General features: G+C 50.8%; 1 protein-coding gene across 1 annotated transcript in view; it reads left to right on the top strand.

Moving 5' to 3' along the window:
• Positions 1-20,156, top strand: part of SYNE1 (spectrin repeat containing nuclear envelope protein 1) — a 152,118-nt gene that overhangs the window by 72,013 nt on the left and 59,949 nt on the right. The window contains exons 62-87 of the mRNA XM_078595960.1: positions 783-947; positions 1,342-1,659; positions 2,092-2,247; positions 2,386-2,556; positions 2,699-3,025; positions 3,460-3,612; positions 3,767-3,934; positions 4,787-4,963; positions 5,477-5,626; positions 5,730-5,855; positions 6,456-6,632; positions 7,203-7,468; positions 8,101-10,267; positions 10,443-10,789; positions 11,427-11,571; positions 12,263-12,481; positions 13,273-13,529; positions 14,124-14,292; positions 14,748-14,903; positions 15,648-15,800; positions 16,775-16,957; positions 17,126-17,263; positions 17,429-17,614; positions 17,853-17,975; positions 18,654-18,836; positions 19,578-19,721. Of these exons, the coding sequence (XP_078452086.1) occupies positions 783-947; positions 1,342-1,659; positions 2,092-2,247; positions 2,386-2,556; positions 2,699-3,025; positions 3,460-3,612; positions 3,767-3,934; positions 4,787-4,963; positions 5,477-5,626; positions 5,730-5,855; positions 6,456-6,632; positions 7,203-7,468; positions 8,101-10,267; positions 10,443-10,789; positions 11,427-11,571; positions 12,263-12,481; positions 13,273-13,529; positions 14,124-14,292; positions 14,748-14,903; positions 15,648-15,800; positions 16,775-16,957; positions 17,126-17,263; positions 17,429-17,614; positions 17,853-17,975; positions 18,654-18,836; positions 19,578-19,721 (6,924 nt within the window). The remainder of the gene's footprint in view (positions 1-782; positions 948-1,341; positions 1,660-2,091; positions 2,248-2,385; positions 2,557-2,698; positions 3,026-3,459; positions 3,613-3,766; positions 3,935-4,786; positions 4,964-5,476; positions 5,627-5,729; positions 5,856-6,455; positions 6,633-7,202; positions 7,469-8,100; positions 10,268-10,442; positions 10,790-11,426; positions 11,572-12,262; positions 12,482-13,272; positions 13,530-14,123; positions 14,293-14,747; positions 14,904-15,647; positions 15,801-16,774; positions 16,958-17,125; positions 17,264-17,428; positions 17,615-17,852; positions 17,976-18,653; positions 18,837-19,577; positions 19,722-20,156) is intronic.

Here is a 20,156-nt window from a genome sequence, read left to right on the forward strand (position 1 = left end):
ATTATTACGTGCCAGGGACTCTATGAGATGATAGGACAATATTCTGAGTCCATAATTGGCAACAAGTAACGGCAAATCATTTATAAGTGACTCAGAATTGTGCGCAGTTGCATATACAGTACACGACTTCCCTGAAGGCGAGCGCGATGCCGATCACACACGGTTCGAATTCGACCCTCGATCGATGGCTGCACCATCGCCGCACACGCATTGAATAAAAAGCAAGGGACAAGTTCTTACTTACTAACAACTCCTATCATTTTTCATTGCTGGAGGGGTTGCCCCTCCTACCTGAAAATCCTGGCTCCGCCATTGGTTGGGGGTAACGAGTGTGCTGGCCTAGCAGATTAGAACCTTATCAATTTGTAAAAGTTTGGGCCGCTCTCTTGAGACTCTTACGATACAATGCTATTTGGATGCATAGCGTGTCTAAATCCGACCGTATCTCAAGACGCAGTACCAAAACAGTGGCCATTATTGCTTTATGGAGAGAAAGGGGCAGTCAAAGACGTAAGATAAGAGGAAGGTCTTGAGCCTGGACTTGAACAAAGGAAAAGAGTCTACAGCATGGATGGCTGGGGGAATGGTGTTCCATATGATGGTGATAGTGGTGGAGAATAAGTGTTCCTACTGAGCTGACACTGGGCTTCCTTAGGAAGACCTGGGTCGTTGGAGAAGAGTGTAATCTCCATACAGAAAAAGCAACAAGAACCAGGGACAGAAACCTGATAGAAAAGTTGTGCCGCACGGCTGGCATGAGTGAAACGCTCCTTTCTCCGCAGGACACTGTGGCAGAGGCAGAACAGATGTTGCAGCTGCACCAGACGCTGCGGCAGCAGCTCAGTGAGTGCGAGGCGTGGCTGCGGTCGCAGCAGGACTCGCTGGCCGGCTGCAGTGAGAGCCCCGGCGAGGAGGACGAGCTCAACTCCAGGATGGTGCAGCTGCAGGTCGGGCGCTGACGCCTTTTATTTGAGCACTCATCCCCGGGAAAACCACAGCTCCGTGTCGCTCCGTTACTCTGTGGTATTGTGCACACCTTGGAGAGGGCCATTGAAAGCAGACGTGTAAGACAGACCACTTTGAATGTGTCAAGCCATGAGTTGCATTTGGTGTAACAACGCTGTCTGTTCTCTTATTCATTACTCATGGCATGCATTGCTGCATACAAGTCACAAAAGAAGCAGCTTTACATTCAGTCTTCATTTGCTCCGTGCATTTTACTTGTTATTCACGCCGATCGGCCTCTGGACTGAGGCCTACAGAGCGGGCTTGACTCTATCCCCGCAACTCGGGAAAGGCCGCACGCGAAGTCAAAGCGCCGTATCGGCCTCTGCGGCACAGGAGCTGCAGGCGCGGTTCGGGGACGGCGAGCGGCTGCTGGCGGACGCGGCGGCGTGCCGAGACCGCCTGCTGGGCGGCGGGGAGCCGTGGGTGGACAGCAGCGCCCTGGAGCTTCTGCGGCAGGACCTGGCGTCGTACCGGCAGCAGCTCGGCCACGCGGCCACGCGGCTGGGCGAGCTGCTCGCCGAGCACACGCTACTCGCCGAGCGCTACGGCGCCGCCGACGCGTGGCTCTCCGGCATGGAGGGGGCGGTGAAGACGCCGCCGGACAGGAGCACGGACAAGGGGGAGAAGTCACGGCACATCGAGCAGCACAAGGTGTGAGAATCAGAGTTGCCGACCTCGTCAGGGAGCGTAAACCACGAAGCGAACTCCGATCGTCGTCGCAGCAGGGACTTTTAGCTATCCATGGAATAAAGACAATCACCGCATCGCACGCTTTCGGTTGCACTTCTTTGGCCATCTGGAATGCTCTTGCTTCTGATATTAGGAAGCCACTGGAGCTACGCACTTTAAAATCATCCATATTGAAAACTAATTTTCTTTAGAACTGCTTTTTGTGTTAAGTTTGCTGTCCTTTCCCCGCATCTTCGATTAGCGCGGTTGGCTACGTAGAGTGCGAAAGAAGTTCAACATACATACATACGTACAAAGTTGCTGGGCCGGAAACAGCTGCCACCAACATCATCTGTAAAAGAATATGCTGGGAAAGTCAGTGTTTCAACTTGCTTTGTATGTTGCTGTCTTCAGAGTTACTGCAGCGAGATCGCAGACAAGAAGGAGGAGGTGGGGGGAATCTACTCTTTGGCCCAAAACATCATCAAGGAAAGCCACTTTGTGACTCGAATGGGCAGCTTGGCTACTCAGTTGTCCACCAGATACCAAGCTGTGCTCCTATCTGCTAAGGTAAGACATGGACCTCCCGAGGAGCAGCTGTTTCAATTCTTAATTTGTTAATATAAAAAAAACACAAGGTGTTTGTAATTGCAAACATGACAATTTTGATTTTGCAAGAAAAGTCAGAGTGAAAACATTTTTATCCAGGACCAGACAAAGTCCCTGGAGAAAGACCTAAAGATGGTGGAAGAGGCGGAAAGTGGACTCTCCGCTGCCGACGACTGGTTGAAGGAAGCACAGTGCAACTTTGCCAACTTGAGCAGGAGCGCAGACTGCATGGACATGGCGATGATCACAGAATACATCAAGAAGATACAGGTCTGCAACATCGTTTGAAGCTGTAAATGAACACGCAAGTTCGTTTGTAAAAAAAATTATAAACGATGCTAGAAACACAAGGTTCAGCGTTTGCGAGCGGCGGCGTCGTTTCACGAACCGTCGCTACCGTTTGCATCTGCAGGTGCTGCAGGCCGGGCTGGAGAAGGGCCGGAAGCTAGCGCGAGCGGCGCGGGAGCGATGCGAGCGCGCCGCCGAGTGCTCCCCCGCGGAGCAGGCGGAGCGACTGTGCGCGGACGCGGCGGGCGTCTGGGACCGGCTGGGCGAGCTGGAGGCAGCGGTCAGGGAGCACCTCGTGAGGCTGGAGCGCTGGCGGCAGCTCGGGGCCGAGCTGGACGGGAGGCGGCAGAGGCTGGCGCGCTGGCTCGGCGAGCAGCGTGAGCTGCTGTCCACGCTGCCGGAACCCAAGCCTGAGCTCTACGAGAAGAAGGCCCAGCTACACAAGCACAAGGTGGCGTCAATAGGGGTTCACGGGGTCACGCCGTAGGAATGTGAAATGTCCACTGCCGGATGAGAATCGGTAACAAGATGACAGCCATAGGTTCATGCTTATTTGAGCAGGGATCAACTTTGGCTCTTGGTTTGACTTGTAGTTAAAACGGTCATTAACAGGTTGCGAGTAATCGATTTAGTAAAGAATGAACCACATGTTGTAGCACATTGCAAACTATGTAATCTATTCCTGTGGGGATGGAAAATTCAATACTAATTTACCTCAAATACTTTCAATTAGCTTGGTTTATGTCATCTGCAAGCTACATGTGGTAGTGACAAGTCGTTCCCTTAAATTCAGCAAGAGAAATATCAGGATGGCATCATTCACAAATTGTCACTGGACGATCCTATATACAACACACTGTGTTCTTCCGATCGCCTCCCCTGTAGAGTATAATGCAGGGAATCCTCTCGCACGAGGCCGCGGTGGCCTCGCTCATCGAAAAAGGCCACGCAGTGCAGGAGTTCACGGCGGACCCTTCCATCGGGCAGAGCCTTCTGGACCTGCAGGGGGAATTTGAAGAGATCCGAGAAATCAGCAAGGTAGGTCGAGCGTTCGTCAAGCTCAGCGGCACCTTCATCGGCGCACGGAAATCCGCGTCCGGTCCAACGCCGTCACCTTGGCGGTGGTTTGTGAATGTGGGGGAAGGGAACACGAGATGCTGCTCCAACGCTGTGCCCTTGCGTGTCGACCCAGCGCTACGTGGAGGATGCCGAGGCGTGGCTGAGGCAGCACGAGGAGTACCGCGGCCTGCAGCAAGCGCTGGAGGAGTGGCTCCTGCACGTGTCCGGGAGGTTGCTCGCTCCCACCACCATTCCCGGCGCCACGCTGGAGGGCACCACCCAGCACATGGCCCAGCACAAGGTGCCCACCAGCGCCCGGCCCGGGTCGCTCTCTCACTCGCGTCTTCTCACAACGCCGTTTGGTTTTGCCGATGTCGGACGATGCCCTGCTTGGTTGATTTTATTTAACGAGACGCTTTGTGTCTGTGGTGGCTTCCGATGCGCACGTGAAAGTGTCGGCAAATGAATGAAGGTCAAAGGGTACGTCCCAAATTCTCATATAAGAAAGGGGTGGTGCTCATCTCCATTGGCGGCCTTGGACCAGTGATGGAAATTCCACCAGCTCTCTGGTGGTGCAATGACGCAAAAATTATTTATCAATTCTTTATGTAATATGTAAATTATACACAAATGATACGGTTATGTTAGATTGGAGGACAATGGAGTTATAAAAACGTAATAAAAACAAAACAGAAAAAAATACAAATAATATCAACGTGAAGTAAAAAATTTCCAAAAATATTATTGCATCAAATCGATACTCAAAACCATGGAAATGTAACCAAATGCTGGACATTGCTGTCAACTTTTAAATATTTACTGAGTACCACTCAGTCGATATCGGCAGCTACTGCTGCCGATGACCAGGTCTTAGAAGCTAAGCAGAGTTAAGCCTCGATAGGGCCTGTATGTGCGACCACCAAGTATAACACAAGTGTCATGGGCCATGTCAGCAGCAGAGGATGGTTCAGCAAAATCCATTGCCATTTTGGACATCTACACACCCAACAATCCGTGCTGAGCAGCGTGGTGCAGTCTGGTCAAATAACCACCATGACCCCTGCATTGTTGAAGGCGCCTAATCCAGCAGTGGATTGACTGGTAGACATGCAGCAGCAGTAACGTAGAGGGTGTGCACTGTGGTCCCACTCAGGCGCTCATGGAGGAGATCGTGGGCTTCGAGCAGCGGCTGGAGCAGCTGAAGAGCAAGGGCGAGCAGCTGGTGACAAGCGGGGGGGAGCGCAACGGCCCGCGCCTCCGGCAGCACGTGCAGGGCAATGTGCAGGCGATCGAGAGCAGCTTCCACGCTGTGTGCACCACCGCCGACACGGTATACTGGACGCACCTGCTGTGGACTACTCCCCTTCGCATGAGCCCCAGCCTTTGGTGAAAACTGTTGACAATCCTCTACTCGAAAGAAGGTTGCTCTTTCTGCTGCTGCTGCCGTTGTCTCTGATTATCTTCCTCTTGCTGTCTGCGCTGCGCCAACCCTCTGAGATGCAAGTCCAGGCTCAGGATCTTCCGCTTTGTTTCTGCACATGACGGCCTCAGGCTCTCTGAAGTGTCTTTATATGCACTTCTACCCTAATGTAATTTCACTTCCCTTTCTGACCTCTGTAGCTCTCGCCTTTGATCAGAGTCCCAGCAGAAAGACCTTAAGTCAGTGGGAGAGATGTGGGGGAGTGGTGGGAGAGTCACGGCAGCATTTGTCTGTGTGTATGTGTGTTTTGTTTACACAATAAGTAACAACAACTTTGGCTGTGATGACTTCTCGATCTTGACGTCGGGCGTTCCGATGTTTACAAGCGCCAGCGGCGTCATCATCCTTGCTGGCGTGCTACAGGTGCACCAGAGCCTGGAGCGCGAGCTCCAGAGCCGGGCCAGCTACGAGGACACCCTGCAGCAGGCCAACAGCTGGCTCAACACGGCCGCCCAGGAGAGCGGCACCCTGCAGAGAGACCCGGCCCTGTCGCTCGAGCAGGCACACGCCCAGGTACACACCACCTCGCACTAGCGCTCCCTGAAGCTTGAGTTCACCTCGGGCGATGAGTCGTGAGGGTGACAGCATGTGCGTGTGTGAACGTGCGGCTGCGCAGGCAAGGGACGTGCGCACGCTCCAGGAGCAAGGTGCCACGTACCTGCAGCTGCTGTCCTCCCTGTCCGAGCCGTCCGACGCGGTCACGCAGCAAGCGGCCGCTCACATCCGGCAGGCCGGGCTGCAGGTGAGCAGGCGGGATCTCGTCTGGGTGGCTCCCGTTGCGGGGAGAGGCCGGCGTGTGCGACTCCGGCCGCAACACGGACGGGCTGACTGCAGCTCGTGCTGGGGGCGGGATGTTGGTGTTTGCCTGCAGCGTTTAGCCAGTGAAATGAACAGTGCTATACCAGCTGGAACAATGCGGTAGTAATGATGTAAATGTATGATCACTACAGAATCTAGAGTGTTTTGTCGTGCTATATTTACATTAGGAATGCAGTGTCGATTAATTTGGTTGATTCAGGGTCATGATTCGATTTAAGAATCGATCAATTTCATTTTTGTACTCTTTCTGAGGTTTTGTTTCGTGCATCCGAGTCTTTTATGACAACATTAGCATATTACATGCATACATACTTGTAAATATTGCACTCTCACACGCACACACCATTCAATGCATGTATCCTGAGCATAAGAATCAATTAATCAACTCGTGATAACACCTTTAACTAAAATCACGAAACACACCGGTGATGCACAGTAGCGCGATTGCGTCCGTGCCATGCGGCTTTACCGTCGGACACGATGACAACGATGATGATGATGCGTGGACGTTGCGTCGACGCAGCTGGAGGACGTGCTGGTGAGGCGCCATCAGGTGGTGCGGCACTGGGAGGAGGTGGAGCAAGGCAGGGCGGAGCTGCGGAGCTGGCTGGCGGACGCGGAGGAGGCGCTGCTCAGCCTGCAAAGCCAGCCCAGCGAGTTGGAGGGGAAACGGGCACAGAGCAAGCTCACTCAGGCACAGGTGAGGCAGGCTCCGGCGCACCCAGCGGGGCCTTGCGGCTAACCGATGTTTCACGGTACACCCGAGTCGGCCTGCTTTTAAAGAGATTTTAAACACAGTAAAACCTTGGATTGCGAGTAACTTGGTCTGCGAGTGTTTTGCAAGACGAGCAAAAAATGTCAATGAATTTGATAAACGAGCGAGGTCTTGCAATACGAGTAGTACGTGTGTATACGCTTTGTCTGCCGAGCGTCACGTGATCACAACTGATCTACGAGTGCTTTGGATTACAAACACGTTTCCGGAACGAATTATGCTCGCAATCCAAGGATTTACTGCAGGTGCATTGTATTATTTATTAATTGTGTCTTAAGATGCTGCCGCATTTAAATACACCGTATTTACATCTACTGTGCAAACGGGTATTGTGCAGATTCTGTGCGTTTGCACCGTAAGTGGACGAGGTGAGTCTCTGGCTGCCGTACTCCGATGTGCTGTCACCCAAAACGTTCACCCACTGTTGCCTTGTTCTGCAACAATGGAGTCGCACTGACAGAGGGAAGGGCCGGCGCTCTTGTGTCGGACTCGCAGACGTTCACCGAGCAAGTGCTGGCGAAGGAGACGGCGCTGCTCGCCCTGTCGGAGCGCGTCTCCGCGCTGACGGACGGGCGCGAGTCCCCCGAGCACGGCGTCCTGGAAGACGTGCGCGCGCGGTGGCACGAGCTGTGCGTTTGCGCTGGCGAGCTGTGCGTGCGGTGGCAGCGGGACGCGGAGAGGACGAGCGTGTACCGCCGTGCCGTGCTGGAGATGCAGGAGCTGCTGGACACCGTCGCCAAGGAGTGGGATGTCCTGGCCAGGTGAGTTCGCTGGTGCCACGAGGCGCTCGCTGGGACCTTAAACAAGCAGCCACGCGATTCATACTTGGGGAAAAGGGATTTAATTTAATATGGCCTTCCACTTTGAAACTGCAAGCATCTTAGCCATTCTAGAGGGTATATTTTAGACCTGGAAACACTGTATTTATAGTTTTAGCAAGCTCATTTATACCAGTTAGGCTTGAAATTCGTGCACAGTCAATGTATTCAAGTCCTATCGTGATAAAAATTCAGTGTTAACTAAACTGTGGCCCACTAAAGGTATTTAAAGTCCTAATTTGCACTCAGTATGAAAATGGGTTCCCCCCTGGTGTAATGTAAGGCAGTGATATTGATTGATGTAGAGATATTTACAGTGGTGTTTAAAGACATTTTTGGCAGTGGTGTGGGGGGTGTGCAGCTCGACAGGGACATGACAATTAACAGTACTGGTGCTGCATCTCTAGGGGTGGTGAAAAGCATCGGAGTACATTGCTTGTCCATTCTGTTTTGACTCATATAAATGCAACAGTGATTGGTGGCATCACCTCAACCTTAAGGTATTCTTAGAACAACAACCAGGATGTCACGTGGGGCCTCAGTTTGCGTAACACGGGTTGTTGTTTTTTTTGCAGGGCTGACACAGACAGCACCGCTGCACATCTGGAAGCCCTGGGGCAGCTGGCAGAGAAGATGCAGAGACACCAGCGGAGCCTGGATAAAGTGAAGCAGCAGAGGCAGAGGGTGGTGGAGCACCTGAGCCTGGAAGATCGGGAGCTCGTGCGTGAGCAGACATGCCACGCGGAAGAGTGTTGGGCGCAGCTCACCGCCCAGGTGGAACGCAGGATCCAGGTGTCGGTGGCTGCTCTGGAGGAAATGGAGCGATGTGACTGTCTGCTGCAAGAGCATATGACCTGGTTCTTGAGCCAGCGGGGGCACCTTGGGGAACTCTTGAAGGCTGCCTCAGAAGCCCCCCAGTCTGATATTGTGCACACACTGCTCAAGAGGCACGCAGAAATGAACGCAGAAATCGAGGGCAAGCTCCTGGAAATGAGTAGTGTTCTAAAGGATGCTGAAATGCTGCTTGGCAACCTGGGTAAAATCGAAAGGCTGAGGCTGGAAAAGACATTGGTGGATTCCCAACAGTCCATGAATGGAGCAATGGAAGCTGCGACGCTCTGTCGCAGACAGCTGCAGAAGAAGATCTCGGATCAGGCTCAGTTTTTCCGGCTCATTCAGCAATCGCAATATTGGCTGCAACAAGCGGAGAAAAAACTGAGTGCGGAAGACCACGTGGCACTGATGCCGCAGGACATTAGCAAGCAGTTGCAGGTTTGCAAGAGCATGCACAGCAGCTTGAAAGTCTACCAGTCCGAGCTCACAGCTCTCTGGTCAATGAACAGGGAGCTGTTGGCTGATGGCGAGTCGGAGAAGCCCGAGTTGGAGATGGGACTGCGAGATTTGCAAAAGCAGTACGATTCGTTGGTGCTCAAGTCTACGCAAAGGTTGCAGGAGCTGGAAAAATGTTTGCATTTGAGAACGCGTTTCAAGGCAGACCTGGACAAGGTGAGCCAGTGGTTGAAGCAGGCTGACATTGTGACCTTCCCTGAAGTCAGTCTAATGTGCTTGGACTTTGAGCTGAACGCTCAAATTGAGAAGTACCAGCAAATACTCTCCGAAGTGCCTCAGAATGAAAACCTTTTGCTCTCCATCCAAAGGAGCGGCCAGGAAATGATTGAATCTCTAAATGAGTTTGACCACTCCTTCCTCGTGGAGAAGATGGCAAGCCTCCCCACTCACTTCAAAGTGGTTGTTGCGCTCACGCGAGAAAGGTGCGAGCGTGTGCAGGAGGCCTTGGCGAGCCGCAAGGAATATTCAGCCCTCATGGAATTGGTGAGCAATGCCGTGGAAGAAATTGAGCAGCAGCTTCAAACTCTGAGCAAAGACTCGGTGTCTCTCCCTGCAGATGAAACGACAAGTAAGCTCGAGCAGTACAAAGCCTTGCAGACTAAAGTCGCCGAGATCCAGCCGTCCGTCGATCACCTGAAACAAAAGAAAGAGGGTCTGAGCAGCACTGGCCAGCCATGGCTGCCGGACGAGATGGTGGGGGTGACGAGTCTCTACCAGCGGTTAGCTCGGCAGGTGGGGTGCAAGCTGGAGGAGATGCAGGAGGCGGTGGCATCGCGTCAGCGTTATCAGGCCACAGTGGAGATGCTCGAGAGACACCTGGAGGCTATACACCTGGAGTTGGAGCAAGTTGACCAGGAAACGACGCCAGTGGAGGAGAAGCTTAAACGCTACCGTGCGCTCTCCAGCAGGCTGCAGGAAGCACAGGCGTTGCTGCAGCAGGCGAGGGAGCAGGCACAACATTTCATTGCGGAGTTGGACGACCCGACACAGGAGACGATAAATCAGCAAACTCAAGTCTGGCAAGAGACGCTGCACTCCCTGCAGAGTGGACTCGGAATGTGCGCTCTCGACTGCGAGGCCAGGCTCATCCAGTGCCAAGACTTCCAGTCCGAGATCGACCTCCTGATACGGTGGCTCCAGGAGAACGCAAAGGACCTGCAGAAGCCGCTTGCCATGGGCCTGAAGACAGCCACCGTGCAGGAGGAGATCAGGAAGCTTCAGCTTCTGCGGGAGGAGATGCAGTCCCGGTTGCGCATCATGTCGGCCCTGAGCAGTCGCGCTGCCCAGCGGTATGCCGAGGCGAGTGAGCCCGTGCCCAGGGACATGGAGCGTAAACTCGCCGAGCTCCAGCAACTGCATGAGCTGTGTCAGCGGGCACTGCACAATAAAGAGGTGAGGCTGATTTGACATGTCAGTATTCCACACATAATGAACCTACTTTTAATGGTTATCAATACAAAGGCCCCACCAACATTTAGACGCATATCGTGTTAAAATATTGCATTGCATTTTATTTGCAACAGAAATTAACGACGAATTTTATTTCTTTTCCTTTGCAAACATTAAGGCGGCGCTGGAGCAAGCCGCCAAGGTCCGCCAAACATTTCAGAAGGCTCTACAGGACGCCTCCGGGTGGCTGCAGGACTTGGGGTCACGGGTTCAGCAGCAGGGCGTGCTCGCGGAGGGCCTGGACGTGGAGAACTCCCAGGAGAGTCTGGAGAACCTCCGTGGGCTCCTGGGCAGACAGGCGGAGTTTGAGAGCAGACTGGTCGAGATGAACGAGGCAGCATCGCAGCTGGAAGGCAGCACGGGGGAGGAGGGCAGAGGGGAACTGACGAAGACCCTGCACTCACTTCAGGAGCAGAAGTCGATCATTACAACACAGGCTAAAGACAGACAGCAGCAATTTGAGAGGTGCAGTAACCTAACCCGGCACATCCCCCAGTGAACACTGCCTTATTTGTCATGGGATAGAAGGATCAAATGAGAACACAGATGATACCAAACATGCATTAATCAGCATAAAAAACGCATGTTTTTTTGTCGTACCAATGCTTAATGGAGGTTAAGAGCTAGAATGTGTCTTCTGTTTATATTGGTTTTTTTTAAGTAATCGGCTTTTGCTTGCCAACATTTTTGTGGTCACCAGTGTGCGTGTAAACATTTAACTTCACATTTTTTGCAAACCGCAGCTTGGATAATCCGCATACGAATAATTAAGAAATAACTGTATTATGAAACAGAATTTTGCAATAGAGTTATAAAATGTTGATCGCTCATATTTTGTATGAGTGATGCCATCGAGTAATGGACTTGCAATCCTGATGCCAACGGTTCGATTTCCTGGGCATGGCACGATAAATGTGTCCAGCACAGTTATTCTATTAGTGGGGGTAAAGTCTTCCAAGCTATATGGCCTGCATGGAACAATACACCAAAATACTCTTTAGAGCAGCTCTCTAAGAGTTCTCTCCCCAAGCAGTGGCTCGGGTAAGCGATTGCAGGGCTGCAGCTTCATCACATTCACCACGTTCGAAAACCCCGTCCACAGCTGTGCGGCAACGTGGGAGGCGTTTCAAAGAACGCGGCACGAGGTGATCACACAGCTGAACGGCACGGAGGCCGAGCTGTGCAAGCTGTCCGCCCCGCAGACCTGCTCCGCACAAGAGGCCTCCGGCAGGCTCCAGCAGCAGGAGGCAAGCACTGCTCATCGAGCCATTTTTAGAGCACTTTACCACATTCCTAAATACATATTTTGCTTTATGACTTAAATCACCTTAAATGCACCGGATCTTGTCAGATTTCGGGCAGCTAAGCAGGAGTTTGAGTGTGGATAGTGCCTAAATGGGAGACCACACTCACTAAATCTGGCGTTGAAGATGGGGCGATGTTGCCAGCAGAGGGCAGTGCAGCAAAATCCATTGCTGTTATATACTCTGCTCCAATATCTGTGCCCCTAACCCAGGGGTCGGCAACCTACGGCTCCGGAGCCGCATGCGGCTCTTTACGGGCTGCTTCTTGACGATATGTACGTACGTACAGTATGTACTCAGATGCATTGCGGCTCTTGAAATACTGAATTTTGTACCGAATTGGAAAGAAATGGCTCTTCTTGTTATTTTGGTTGCCGACCCCTGCCCTAACCTCTACCATCCCTATCTGGCCAACGTGATGGAGTATCGTCAAAAACTGCGCAGCATAAAGAGACTCACCCAGCCGTAGATTGACAAAAAGACTTTACATGTCAATGTAGGCTTCCTCGTGCGTTCAACGCATGTTACATCAAACGTCTCTTACACGCGGCAATACTTTCTTGTAAAAGGAAAGTGCACGAAGCAAGCGTTGAAATCGAGACCTGCCGTGCAATGCGCGTGACCTTGTGAGCAGCTGCTGCTGGCGAGCGTGAACTCGCTGCAGGAGAAGTTGGCCTCCCTGGAGGAGATGGCCTCTCAGCTCGAGGGCCTGGCCAGTGGGCCAAGCAAGGCCGCTGTAGGCCGCAGCATGACGGCGGTGTGGCAGCGATGGACGCGGCTACGCGGGACGGCTCAGGAGCAGGAGTCGAGCTTGCAGCGAGCACTCAGTGGCTGGAAGGGGCTCGCCCAGGAGGTGCGCGCATGGTCTGCCTTCGCCTGTGAAATGTAACAGAATGTAAAATCGCGCAGTGAAGGGACGGCACGAGGAGAGATGTTTTGGGTGCTTGTTTAGCGAGGAAAACTGAGCAAAAAGTATGTTAAAATACTTTTTCGGAAAGAAAAAAAATCAACAAAGTTCCACGTGCTTTTAAAACTTGAGTGCGCGGTATTTAGTGTAATAGTTCGCAGGAATAAATAAACGGATTTACCGCCTGTGCTCATGAACAGTATCAGAGATTCCTGAATGGAGACGTGGCGGTTGTGCAGTGTAACCCGTGGGTGACAGGGTGGCGCAGTCGTAACACTTGTGCCTCACAGCGAGAAGGTCCTGGGTTCAGTACCCAACTCGAGTGCCTTCTGTGTGGTGTTTGTTTGTTCTCTCTCACTGTTTCTTCTGGGTTCCTAGGTTTCCTCCCGTTAGCAAAACATTTATACAATGTAACTGATATTGGCCAAACGTTTCTATGCTATTTGTTTTGGTGCCATTTCTTGATTTCTTTATTTATTTTGCAATTTGCTCAGTAGTAGCTGTATCTAGGATTTTGTCCTTATATATAGTTAATGTACGGCATTATGGTATGCAATTAGCATTAATTACACTATTTCAAATAAAAGTATTATGCTGAAAATATACACTTAATTATTCATAGCAACGTCACCCCCCAACTGCAAAAACTTGCAGAACCCTCCTGAAAAAGAGTCTTGAGATTCAGTGAGGTTTCTTGAGTCAACGATAAATGAATGAATACTGCCACGCCACCACAGATGCAGAAGGCGACGCTGGTGCTGGACGGCCTGCAGGAGCGGCTTCCCGACAGCTCCGTTGAGAAGGCCTCTCGTGCCGAGCTGCAGCAGCTGAGCGACTACACGGAGAGCTTCGGCCGCGAGGTTGAGCGCGAGTGCTCCGTCGTGGCCTTGCTACGCCAGCAGGCCCTTGGCCTCCTTCAGCCGACCGCGTCGCCGCCGCCACACGAGTCGCTGATGATGCAGGAGATCAAGGCTATGGAGGATCGCTACGAAACGTGCGTAACCCGACACTGCCGAACGCAATCTCTCGGGAGTGTGTGGGAATGATTGGTGTCGAGTTTTAGTTTCACACTTCACAGCACGAGTGAGAAATTCCACATAAGCGATTGTGACAAGTTTATGCGACGAGTTTTTGGCCCGATTCACCGTGCGGAATGGGTGGCAGCAATTGCAGCGCGAGTAGTGGCAGAATGGTTTTCATTGTTGGGGAATCAGCTTCACATCAAATGGAAATATGTGTTTCTACCAAAAAATGGCAGCATGAAAGGTAAAATAACTACATAAATTGGCCTTTTTGTTTTAAAAATGAGTAATGCAAACACTTATTAGTTCTGCTCGTGCTGCACACCTTTAGTAAACTTACAATATCATGAGTAAGTGTGTTGTTATTTACATATGATATGCACAAGCTGCATAATGAAAATGCTGAAACTCAATTCATACATCTTCCCCACAGCAGCTGTGGGAACTGGCAAGAGGGTAGAAAGTGTTGGCAAGGTGTGGCATCAATGGTTTTGGCCACGATTTACATCTTGCTTTTGAACCCGATTTGTAAATGAGAGATCCACGTAGGGAATGTCTCTGTGCAGTTTGAGACAGAAGGTGAACAGGAGCCGGAAGTCAGTGGAGAGGGAGATGGCGGAGAGAGCGGCTGTGGAGCTTCAGCTGGGCTCGCTTCAGACTTGGAGCCAGGAGGCCGGAGCCTTCCTCCACAACCCGGGCAGTGGGAGTCACGAGGAGCACTTGCGCAGGCTCCAGGTGACAGCAGCAGCAACAGCACGGCACGCTCCACGCAGCCCAGCAGCCCGTGCGGTGCTGCGTGTTTCACTGTAGCGCAGTTAACGAGAAAAATGTTATAGGGGCAGCCAGATAAAGATGCGTCTTAATCGTATTTTTTTTACAAAAGAAATTGATGTTATACTGAAGAATCATGTTTGCTGATGTTTTGGAGTAACATTTTATGTTTAATTAAATACAAAAAATCACTTTGTCAGATATGTTCAGCAATGTCATTATTGGGCCTGAAATGTTTACTATGTTTTCAGATTGCTATGAATTTATTGTGTTTTTACCATGCAAAGGCATAATGTTTAACTCCAGTGTAATAAGAATACAAAGCATCGTCAATGTAGATCTGAATATATATATACGTATGTATGATTACATGACTCCATGTCGGCGACACCTTTCAACGCGCTGTATCGGCAATGCAGGAGATCCGCGAGGAGGCTGCGTCAAACCTGTGCGCCGTGGAGGAGCTCACGGGGAGAGAGCAGATCAAGTACCTGGAGTTGTACACCATCCTGCCGGCCGAGATGTCCACACAGCTCGCTCACATCTCCATCACTCTACAGGCCGTGCTTGACCAAGTACGTGTCTTTGTGCGGAGCAGCATCTGTTTGACAAGAGCTGCAGGCCCCGTTACTTTATGCACAGTTCAGAATCAGAATATTTATTTATACTGGAGGAATCCGACGACCTGTAAAGCTCTTTTTACAGATGTCCAGTAGAGGCGGGTAAGAATATTACAACAACAAACAGCACAAAAATATGATATTAGTTCAAAGTATAAGAAAGGTAATCAAATCACCCAAACGCATACAAATAAAACTAAACCATCCCCATCCTACTAGACAAAGCCCACTGAGGCATGAACCTATATTCCACAAGTGACCTGGCCATAAATGACAATGCAGGCAGGGCGGCCGGGATAATGCATTCTGCTTTCTGACTAGTTGGCTGGATTCGGATTGTGCAATGAGATGTGTACGTGACCATCCGTATCCCATCTCATCCCCCATCAGCCCCACTTTGCCTCACTGTTGCCTGCTTAAGAATGATCGAGATTGTGCCGGAGTGGCCAAAATATTGGCGCAATCAGAGCTTAAATTTACCCGGGTCTGTCTGGGTGGGTGACCAGGAACATATTTCCGCATCTGTCACACCACATCCAATATACCGCTTGCTATGGCTGTGGTTACTTAGTCACGCATTAGCTCTAGCTTACCAGCGACACGGAATGTTCAATAACAAATGAAGCCCTGGGCGTAATGATGAAAAATGTAAGTGGGGAGGAGACTCTTTCACGCATTGTGCCCATGGGTGTCCTTCAGGCCCAGGCAAAGGAGAAGGCCCTGCTTCAGGCCAGCAGCGCACAGGAGGCGTTTGAAAGGAAGATCACCGACATCACGGAGGGGCTGTGCAACATTGACCGTTCTCTCAAAAACAAGGCCACCAACCTAGCCCAGGCCAAGACTGATCAACAGGTAGGGGGGTGCTAAAGCCACACAAATGGCTTATGAGGAACCCCAAAACTTCCAACTTGTGTTTAACAACATGGACCAGATTCAAGTGCAGTATCGACAAAGCATTGTAAATACTTCACCTTGACGATTTGCTCCATCGGTGGAATGAAGACATTGGCATGCTTTTGCCAAAAAATATATATATGGATGAAAACAAAACATGGATCCACCTGTCTCTTTTGGGAATTGGCATTTAATTTAGATTTTTTTTTAATCTAGATTTTTTAAATTACAAGCTAATTTCTTTAGAACTGCTTTTTGCGTTGAGTTTATTGTCCTTCCCCCACAACTGATTAGCCCAGTTGGCTACATATGTTGGGTTGTTAAAAATGTATTAATACTGACACCTAGTGGCAATGTGTTTAACGTCATTACAATAGACTACACCGTTTTGATAGACCTAGGCCGGATGAGGAATATTGTCTGGGTTTGGTCTGTGCAAAAGGTGGCAACCCTATAAGAAACATTTTGCAATAACATGTGCATCTGGACCAACATTTAGTCCTGTTGATTGACTCTTTTGAATTTATTTAGCCACGTATGCAGAAACGGGCTTGTATTTTTGCCGCAAATTCCCCTTGAGAAGTATCTCAAATACATCAGCAGTATTTGTAATTGAATCTATCTTGGAATACTCTTTAGTGCTCCTCTCTTGTTACCATTGTAAAATTAAATTCCCCATTAAAAGAGCACCCGTTAAATGAACTGTAAATGCATTGGTACGTTGGGAGGGCTCCAGGGCCTGGACGTGCAAAGCAAAGACAAAGATCGCCCATATAGCCTTGACAGACTGTTGGGGCAAGTGCAGTTAGCGAGCACCTGGCCGTGCGCACACTGAGCCACGAGCACTGTACAGTGAATTAGAGGACTAACAAGCACCAGCTGATGCAGCGGAGGGTTCGACTCCCAGCAAAGTGTGGCATTGTTTTCCGTAGCGTGTGTGGGAGCGTCTGGATGGCTGGCATGGGCGGCTCGTGGAGCTGGACGCTGGCGTGCAGGACTTCACCGAGCAGAACCCCGAGCTGGGCCACGCGATGAGCGAGCGCACCCTCACGCTCTCACACCTGTACCAGCAGGTGTGCAGGCAGGCTGAGTACCGCTCTGTCCTGCTCACCAAGGTATGGGCCGCACAGCTTCCAACAAATACCCATACGCGCCACAAAACATTGCAGGTGCTGTCATCGTACATCGTAGAATGTGTGTTTGTAAGAAAAAAAACGCGATACTCTCCAAAAGGAGCAGGGATTCATTCAGATTTCTGTGAATGTGTCGTTGGTTTGCTACAGGCTTTCGCTAAGTTTGACGAGTACCAAGACCTGCACAGTGCGGTGCTGAAGTGGATTGAGAAAGCGCAACACTTGACGTTGACCGACATCGTTTGGAGCTCGGCAACCAAACTCGCTGAGCAGCTGATATCTCATCAGGTCATTTATCCGATTTCAGTCTTCTTTTTTTGCTTACCACTTACAAATTCATGACATCTTTTAAGAAACTACATTTGCACTTGTACACATCTGCCGCAGTCATTTTTAAATGCCAAGAGACTAACATCACTTTCATTTTTACTGGGGCCTTGGTCATCTCTGCAGACCATTCTGCATGAGTCGGCCGAGACCCTGGTGGACCTAGAGGCCATGCTGGGCAAGGTGGACGTCCTGTCGGCCGTGTATGAGGTGGAACACCTCGTGCAGGAGATCACGGAGCTTGACCAACGCATGGCCTCACTCCAGAAGGTCCTCCAGGCCCGCCTGCAGCTCTTGCTGGATGCCACCAAGGTCAGAGCCCTCTGAAGTCATATTTTCAGCACTGATGTGAAATTTGCACATAGAGCCCTTTTATGTCCATTTGTATGTTGAACTTCTTTCGCACCGTACGTAGCCAAACGTGTCAATCAATTGGCTTCGTATGGTGGAGCTTTCTAACACGAGCAGACCGGTGGTGGATTTTCACAGTGGAATTTGTTGGGAGATTTCTGTTCTTAAGTGGAGTGTCGCGTGGCGTGGATCTGCTCAGGACATCGAGATGCTCGAGTCGGAAGTGCAGTCACTGCAGGCGAGCGTGAGACAGGCCAAGGCCATGCTCGCTTCCCCAGAGCTCACCCAGCTGGCGCTCAAGGAGCAGCTCGTGCACAGACAGGTTTGTAGAGAGTTCGCACGGAAATATACGCAGGACGGGCATTCTGAGAGCAGCCACTGCGAAATCAGTCTGCGGAGGTCTTCATTGTGGTATTGGTTCTAATTGTGTAATATCACACCACATTGCAGATAATGATCTCGGGTTACTTTTGCATATAAAGGCCAACAATAAATGTAATTGATTACTCCGATTAATCTACAATGCTTTCAACGTTGCTAACAGTAGACATCGCTTTGGTCATTTGGAACACGCCCCCCTGTTCTTGGTTTTTTTCGGTAAAGTCACGTAGAAGGGAAGTAATAAAATAATAAAAATAAAACATAATAAAATGAAACAATTCTCACGACGTTTCGGCCACAACGCAAGCAGCCGTCCTCAGGCGAAGAAATTCTTCGTTCTTCATTCTTCGCCTGAGGACGGCTGCTTGCGTTGTGGCCGAAACGTCGTGAGAATTGTTTCATTTTATTATGTTTTATTTTTATTATTTTATTACTTCCCTTCTACGTGACTTTACCGAAAAAAAACCAAGAAGATGAATCCCTGCAGTCACGAAAGCTTTAAATCGAAACGCTCCCCTGTGTTTTATACTATGATCGAGCGAACGTTTCCGTACGTCGACTCGCCGCGCCACTTTGTCCTGACTGGCGCGTCGTGTCTCTTCTGCGGCCGCACACCCAGCGACTCCTGGCCGACATGGAGCTGTTCAAGCAGAAGGTGGCGGCGGTGCAGCATCGGCAGGGCGGGCTACGCGTGCCGGCCGAGGTGCTCGTCTCGCTGCCCATCCTCGGCACCGCCGCCCATCTCCAGGACGAGGCCAGCCGCCTGCAGCACCGCCTCATCCGGCAAGTCAGCCTCCTGCAGGTGCGTGCCCGCCACTGCCTTCGCGAGTGGCCATTGCGCGAAACGTTGCTTGGCATGGTGTTCGACTTTTCGCTCTGCGTCCATCGATTTACGCCATGTGCTGGGAGCTTTATCAGGAACTTAAGGAGCGAAAGTGTCGGACATCATGCTGAACAGGACGTGGTACAATCCGAAAACACATCAGGGAGCTATAGAGTTCAACCGCAAATATATATTGCAGTGGTATTTCATCAGCATTCAATTGTTCAGTGAAGTCTCCCTCTGATGAGGAATGAGTCGGCTCTTAATTGGTACTTATTTTTGTCGAACTTGGAGGAATCATAAGCTCGGTTGAGCTCTGAATAGGATTGAGTTAAATTAAGTTAAATGATTGTGAGTCAAATGCTCTAACACAACACGTCCAGTGCGAATCAGATTTACAGATGATGAAAACATGTGCCCCGAGCGTGGACAAAGGGGTTTTCTGAAGAGTCTTCAGAAGTAGTTCTCTGACGTCATCTTTTCGAGCCATTCTCTGTCACGGGGTGATACACTGCTAGCTGTAGTATTCCATAGGGAAACATTCCTATCATGACACAATACCAATGATGCAATAAAAAAAAAATTGGAGGGGCCGGGAGGTGGAAATCATTTATTCAAAGTTGTATTGTGCTGCAGTATAAGTAGTGGTAGCAATAGCACCAGCGCTACCCAGGGCTCGCGTCAGCGTCGTGTGTCTGTGCCGTGTACGGCGACTGCTAGGAGGCAGACGCGCAGGTGGAGCGGCAGGAGGCCGAGGTGCGCCGCGTGCAGCGCCTGCTGGAGGAGGCGCGGCTCGAGATGGAGGAGGGCCCCGTGTGCCCGGGCAGCGTCGCGGAACTCACGGCACAGATCGCGCGCCATGAGGTGACGTTCGCACCTCGCGCGGCCACGGCCAACCGAGGTCTGCGTGTGAAGCCGAGGCCTACGTGTAGATTGCCACCGTTGCTATTGCAAAACCGCAGTGACAATGTCTCGGGAAGACATGTATATTTCTTAGGACAGCGGCTTCAAACAGAGTATTATCCTGGGAAAACCAGGACAGGAGGCAACCCTGCTTATGCGGGAAGCCGAGGCACGCTACTGCAGACTCCCATGACACGAGCGAAGTGCAGGCCAAACGGCTACGACTACTACTGTGTTTACGTCAGAGCCTTGTCGTTACAAATGTATGCATAAGCAATATATTGTGACTGTATAAATAACATAAGGTGTACCCTTGGAAGGCCTGACAGGAGCCATAGGAGAGCTATAATTTGAGAAGTTACGGTGAAAATGTCTTCCGACTGAAGTGAATGTTGG

This window comes from Lampetra planeri, chromosome 7, assembly GCF_965212315.1.
Source record: "Lampetra planeri chromosome 7, kcLamPlan1.2.h2, whole genome shotgun sequence".
NCBI classification, from domain to species: Eukaryota; Metazoa; Chordata; class Hyperoartia; order Petromyzontiformes; family Petromyzontidae; genus Lampetra; species Lampetra planeri.